At 34.7% G+C, this 7,511-nt stretch overlaps 1 protein-coding gene across 1 annotated transcript; it reads right to left on the bottom strand.

Moving 5' to 3' along the window:
* Positions 1-2,160: 2,160 nt before the first annotated feature.
* Positions 2,161-4,528, bottom strand: LOC113305261 (5'-adenylylsulfate reductase 1, chloroplastic-like). The gene is made up of 4 exons (XM_026554338.1): positions 4,371-4,528; positions 4,118-4,288; positions 3,871-4,000; positions 2,161-3,453 (listed from the first exon to the last, which is right to left on the bottom strand). Exons 1-4 carry the CDS (start codon positions 4,441-4,443, stop codon positions 2,427-2,429), a joined length of 1,401 nt encoding a protein of 466 aa, XP_026410123.1. The 5' UTR covers positions 4,444-4,528; the 3' UTR covers positions 2,161-2,426.
* Positions 4,529-7,511: the final 2,983 nt, after the last annotated feature.

Genomic DNA, 7,511 nt, shown 5'->3' with positions numbered 1-7,511 from the left:
GAAGTTCGTGTAATACATACACCCCTATATGACATGTTAACATACACAAATATTAACATTTCTATACACCCCAAAAAAGCACAAACATATGTCTCCACGAATGGTCAATCTATCTTGCATATTTGAAATGTTAAAAAACATATGCTCGCTGCCATACTTTTGGGAACCAAGTCCATTAACATTCCAGAATTGGGTACTTAGACATGTTTTTATGCTCCCTAGCATATTTAGGAAACTATGTCGTTAGCTTGCGACCATATTGTGCTCACTCCAAAGGTTTCTATTATAGATAATTTTCGAATTCACTTGGAAATCACTTTTAAAATCTTTGAGGCCATAAATCATAACTTATATCTCTAAGTCCATTGTTTAATGAATACCTTTGCTACGCATGATAAATGTTTGGTCTTGATTTGAATTCAATTTAGATGCCTTATCTTGATTTTCTTTTTTGTGTTTGATCTTCATATAAATTCAATTTAGATGTTTTATCTTGATTTTTTTTCATTTTTGGTGTTTCATCTTGATCTGAGTAATTTTTCTTTAAGAAAAAAATAAATTAATTAGCAGTAATTACGAAGATATGACTACTACAAGTTAAGGTTTGTTAGTTGTTGTTTTTTTTTTTTGGTAGATCTTTGATGGTTTTGATGGTTCATGGATTTTGGATGCTACGTTAGTGTCCAATCTTCCAAGAGACGCAAAGACACAGTTCGGGTGTCCCCTCGCAAAAAGTCCAGTTGGGTCAATTGGATGGATTTAATGGTTTTGCACAGCCCTAGAAAAAGAACGATTTTTTTGGGCACTACTCAAAAATGGAGGGGGACTACTAAGTGATAAGAATGTCTATCATATACTTATAAAGGGTGTCCTAAAGTGTGGAAATGACTAACCTACCCTTAACCTAATTAAAATTAAAACTAATCTAATAAATATACATATACCTAATCTAAATCATTAACAAAACAAAATCAAAATCATAACAGATCAATTATTTTTAATTTTTCACAAATCCGTTACTATTAGAGGGTTCATTTTCTTCTCTTCTTTCCGCTTCATCGTCTCGATTCAAAGAAATTTCCATAAACTCATTACTTGTGATTCGTTTTTGGTTGAAAAAATAAGTAGAAATCATCAAAATGAGTTCAAAATTGAAGTTGCAGAGAGAAGTTCGACTAGGAATTATGTGAAACAGTTTGTCGAACTAGCCGAACTCAGCTTTAATAGAGTTTTTTCTTTCAGAAAAAAGTTCGGTTACCTCGTAAAAAAAAATTCCCAGCCGAACTTTTAGTTCAGTTACGTCGCAATTTTTTTTCTCCTAACCGAACTTTTCTCTGAAAACATACATATAGAATTCAGTTACGTCGAATTTTTTTCCCAACCGAACTTTTAGTTCGGTTACATTGCAACTTTTTTTCATTTTTTTTCCCAGCCGAAATTTAGTTCGGTTACGTCGCAATGTTTTTCTCCTAACCGAACTTTTCTCTGAAAGAAAAAAACTCCATTAAAGATGAGTTCGGCTACCTGTGTTTTCAGAAACATTAGCCGAACTACACTTGCAGATGAGTTCGGCTACCTGTTCTTCAGATGTCGTAACTGAACTTTATTTCCATGGTCGAAATCAGTTTATAAATTTTTCATTTTTTCGCAAATTTTGACCAATTCAAGCAACATTAACTAAATTTGAAGTATACCAAAATACCAGAAACTCTCATTTCGAAATCCACTATCTTAAAAAAGAGAAAAAAAAAACAGACGCTTTTCCTCTTCACAAAAATTATTCTTTCTAAAAACACCTGACTAACTAATCTAACCTCACTAATCACTAATTAATTTAATTTAATTATTTAACTAATCCTTACACTAACTAATCATTACTCAAACTAATTTAACTAAGAAGGATAAGTTTGGTATTAACATAAATACTTAGATAAGGGGTGACCCGAAATTAAACAAATATCCAACCAAAAAAATGAAGAGTAGTCCCCCTCCATTTTTGAGTAGTACCCAAAAAATCGTTCTAGAAAAAACTATGAAACATGTGGTCTTACATAGGCGAGAGACCAGATCCAGGCTCAGCAATCACTCTCGGTAGGAAACATGAAGTTTGATTCACTTGTGCAACCGGAAACTGAAAGGGAAGAGATAAAAAAATCAAGCTGATGATGTTAAAAGTTCCATATATATTTCTCACCCATGGAAATACAGCCGGAAAAAGGGAATTCCACAATGGAAAACAAGAAATCAGTGAACAAAGAGAAACAACAAAGAAGACATATGAACATATTGTGAAACTAAACTCTCTATCTACGAAGGTCGAGTTCCCCGTCCCCTATGTACTACCCACGCATATATCAGATCAATTGTACTAACATGTATGATCTCTACTATTCAACTAACAGGGTTTCATCCCTCACATATCAGCATCATCTGAGAGCATTCACAAAAGCCATCAAGGAATCAACATCGCGTTTTTCAGAAGGGTACTTGATAGGTTGTGAGGAGTGTTTAGGGAAGAACAGTATTGTAGGTAAGCTCCCCAATTGAAGCTCCTTTTGAGCATATTCCTTCTGATCCCCATCCGCCCTGAACTTTCCGACCTTCACTCCACTGTCCTTTAATTTCTCTCCCAACTGCACATATGATTCTTCCATACCCTGGCAGAATTGGCACCATGGTGCATAAAGTACAACAATCCATGGTTCTTTTCGGTTCTCCAACTTTGTCAAATTCTCTATCCCAGTTCTACTCAAAGTTACTATGCTTTCAGTTTCGAACAAGTCATTCTCTTTTGTAACACTATCACTTGCTGATTGTGCAGAAACACCCTCCTCTTGCTTGATGTTTCCTTTGTGTAGTCCACACTCCTTTGCCTTAGCATCTTCCCACCACCACCTTCCTTCCCTTTCATGTTGCCCTGGCAATACCGCCCTTGTGCACGGCTCACACCCAATCGACACATAACCCTGTGAATGCAACGAGTTGACTGGCACATTCATGGCACGTAAAAAGTTCCATATATCGCCACCATTCACATTAGCAACAGGGTTCCACTTAATTAGGCTGCCTGGCCCTCCATCCAGGCCTTCAAACGCTGGGTCAGCCTGGACTACTGGAATTTCAGACCTGGTCCCTGGAGATTGATCTTTTCGTTGTCCTGTGATCCAAGCTTTGAGTCCCTTCAGTGCCCTTCTTAAAGGCCTAACCTTTCTCACTCGGCAACATTCTTGATGCCCATCTTCATAGAAGGAGAAAAGCCCTTTGGTTCTAACAAGACCCTGCACTTCTAATGCATCTGGGAACATGTACTCAATTCGAATATCATATTGTTTCTCCACTGCATCAAAGAATTGATAAGTCTCTGGGTTTAGCCTTCCTGTGTCTAAGCTGAACACCCTAAATGGTCGACCAGTTAATCTTGCATACTCAATCAACACAACATCTTCTGCACCACTGCATAAACCAAATGAAAACTGCAGTTAGAAACTGTGAATCAAAGAACAAATAACTAATCAACACCAACAAGTCAAATGATTCAAATTCAACCCAACAACAGCTTGTTTCACAACTGTGGCTTTAATTGTTGAATCAAATAAAGGTTAGGCGGCTGAAGTAATTGGGCTAACCAAGTAACTAGTTGGTTGAAATATCTAGCAAGGGGATAAACTCACAAGTTGATGAACAAAACTGCACAAACAATTAAGTTTAAATCATAATTTAAACATATGGTCCATAGAGAATTCTCATACTGATACATAGAATATACCTCTAAACCAGTGGCAAGTTGTGTTATTTTAAACTAGTCAGAAATGGTCAAGGTCAACTCTTTGTAAAGTTAAATCTCGATCAGAAATTAATGGAGTAAATTACCTGAAAGCAATAGCAATGTCGTTTCCATATTTCTCGAGAGCTTTATCCATAATTTCCAATGGAGATGCATTTTCAAGCTGTTTAGCTAATTTCTCAAAATCTTCTGTTTCTTCTTTCTGTGATGCTACCTCTGCAATAAAGTCATACAAAAAAAACACAAAATTTTCAGCATGATAGAAACTACAATCAACCGGAAAAGATTGTTAATTAATTAAAAATGAGAAGAAAATAAATTACTAAAACGTACCAGGATTAATTACAGTTGAAGCAGCTTGAGGAACAACCGAATCGTTCCTCTTTGGTTCAGCAAATACTGGTTTTACTAAACTTCTTCTACGAGATGATGATGACGATATATTAACCGTTGATAATGAGTTTAATCCTCTATCCGATGGTTTATATGAACCAATTTGTGAAACTATACACGAAAAGAAAACAAAATTAGATCAAAAACTATACAAATGTAACACAAAACAGAGCTAAATTGTAAGAAAATGAACCTTTGATTAGTTCTTGAGAAGGAACTGAACGAGAAGTAGTGAAGGGAGTTGAAGAAGAAACTGCTAGCGCCATTATAACAGGGAATTGAGATTCTCTTCTGTATAAATTTCTCTCTAAATTTTGGTTTTGATTTTTCTTTCTGAGAGCTCTCCACACGGAAATGGGTTAAATAATCGCCTGTGAATTACGGTATTTCAGGTTCATTGAATCTGGACTTGATTTCGTAGGTTGGTTAAGTCTATTAGGAGTCCTAGTTGGCAAGGATCTATTGGATCGAGTTGGTTATTTACTTATTTAATTTGGGTCACAGACTTGATTATCTTATGTGTAGCAAAGCCCTTTCGTCACTGCATAACAAAAAGACAAAAAGGGGCCAACGATTTTGAAATATTTGGCACTTTTATGTTTCCACACAAAAGTTTGTGTTTTTAGTAAGCATTTCCATTAACTGAAACGGAAAATGGGTCATTTGTCCAAATATTTTTAAATCACGGTTCAAATGGACAAGTAAAAAATAGTTTGGGTGGAATGGCCAAAAATAAAATAGCAAGGATGAAACTGGATTCATGCTAACTTAAATTTAAAAAGTAGCAAGAATGAAACTGGATACATCCTGTGTAAACTAAAAATAAGAAAAAATATTTGAAAATGGGCACGATGAAACTGGTTACATCCTGCCTATTTTTATATTTTTGTCCATTTAAACAGTATCAAAATCTAACTATCCATTTCATCCGGAAATTATTGATTTTGGTCTTTTTAACCAATTTTGTGTAACCGAAAACAGTGCACTTGTGCAAGTTTGAAAAAAAAAAAACATATCCGTCCAAGATTATGAGATTCTTTTGATATATAAAGCCTAAAATTAAATGTGGAAAATCATTTTGTCTCAACATCAGATCTCTAATTTCATTCCACAAAAAGTGATCAACTAAACCATGCGGAGGAAACGCTCTAGTTAATCCACTAGACTAAATAATCCTAGTTCAGTAATTTGGAGTAACTTTCAAGATACTTTGGTACCACAAGAATATACTGTATCAATCTTCAAAATATGTGGATCCCAATTTGATTGAATGTAATGAATCCATGGTTTGTTTTCAGGTTTTGGTTTTGGATTTCAGTAGCTTTGTTTTTAGTCATATAATCCCCACAACCACAAGTATACATCGCATAAAAAGCTATTCGCTAGGGGCAAGGTCGTGTGGTGAGCATGGGTTTCTCTTTCTCCATATATCCATTTGGGGTGTCATCGATTCACACTCGTATCCTTGTACTAGTATCATATTCTTCCTCTATTTTCAAACTACATTTTAAGATGAAATCCTGAAGTTCAAAATATTGCTCCAAGCTTTTGTATACCGACTCTAAAGGCATGATGCATAATTCACAAAGGTAAAGCAGCCTATAAAATGCAAATGAGAAATAACCTTTTTTTTCTTTTCTCATTCGTACGTCGTCTGGGAGAAATGGTGACGAAGGCAGCACTTGACTTGAGTGACCAACCAGTTATTGCCTATTGATTACTCATTCTGCCCCTTCGAAACCGAAAAGGACTGATTGAACTTTTTCTCACTAGTCGTAGTAAAAGTGTTGCAGTTTGGGTGGGACCACAAATACGGGATGCTTGATTGGTCTGTGTATATTGTTGGTTACTTTATTTTATTTTGAAAACAACCAATAAAATCATATCAAACCTATGTTGCACGGATACGGATACGGAACACAGTTACGACACGACACGGTTACGGGGACACGTCAAATCTCAAAAAAAAAACGGGTTGTCGGAACGCATTATATATATTACTCACATCATTAAAATGAAATATTACAATCTACACAACAAAATAATTACTCTTATTTTAAAATATTTAATTACTAATTATATAAAACTAATAATAATGTAATAATGGTAAAGCTTTTCATGAATTATGCTTGATTTGACTAAAACAAGAATAAATTAGCGTCACATTTAGTTTATTTTGACTTTGGAAACCAAAATAAATCATTTATGATGTGTCCGAAAGTGTCCAATTAGTGTCTGCAATATGTCCAATATCAATTTTTACGCGACACGTGATGTGGCGTGTCCATCGAGTGTCGGGAAGTGTCGTAACCGTGTTGTGTGTCCGACACGGTTACGACATCTTTCTTGAAGTGTCCGTGCAACATAGTATCAAACCATATTACAAATAGTGGTTCTCTATGACCGAGAAAAAAAACTATGTCAAAACCGCCTCTCACAGTTTTTTTTTTATTATTTGTGGGTCCCAGTGGGTCCAGCTTTCCGGCAAACATTGTGTGTGGCGGTTTTTTAGTGTGGTTTTTTTCTCGGTCTATAAAGACTTTTTGTATTACAAAACCTTTTTTTTAACCTGGCTAAATTGGGGCCTACACTACAGGACAAAAAAAGATTATTAAGAGATGAAACTACCAACTTTACCCTTCATCAAATAGTAATACTACAAATGTGTCCCCATTAAATTCTAATAATACAACTAAAAACTAAAATGATAAAATTAAAAACTAAAATCAAAATCAAAATCAAAATCATAAAATTAAAAACTAAAATCAAAATCAAATTCATTTTTATTTCCACTTCAACTAATTCTTCTTCTTTTCTTCTCAACCCAATCCTCTAAACTAGGTGTTAGTAACATGCAATCGCTCAAAAATTGAAAATTTTGAAATCAAATTTTTTCGGGTTTACCATAATCGGTTAACGTTAATGTATATGTGATCCGATTGCAAATAGAAACGGTTTATGTTCATGCCCACAAAGACCGATTGTCCTTGATATGTTTTCTGGTTCGACCATAATCGGATTACATTAGCACTTATAAAAAACTGATTGTTGATTATAATGCTAGAATCGTATTTTATATGTGTGTCGAGTAAATCGATTGTTGTAAGAAATTTTTTTGTATCTTTTTTTGTTAGAATCGGATTACATGAGCACCTTTATAAACCGATTCCTGTTGTGCAATGTCAAAAATCGGTTTTTATGTGTGCATCGTGTAAACCGATTCTGGTTATACCCAAATTGAAAACGAGTATGAGTATGATTTTACACAATTTCAAAACGAGTATGATTTCATACTTGATCTCAAAATGAGTACATGAATTTATACGCCAACTGA

This window comes from Papaver somniferum, chromosome 1, assembly GCF_003573695.1.
Source record: "Papaver somniferum cultivar HN1 chromosome 1, ASM357369v1, whole genome shotgun sequence".
NCBI classification, from domain to species: Eukaryota; Viridiplantae; Streptophyta; class Magnoliopsida; order Ranunculales; family Papaveraceae; genus Papaver; species Papaver somniferum.
Note: the sequence above shows the minus strand (reverse complement) of the source record. Positions and strands in the feature narration are given on the sequence as shown.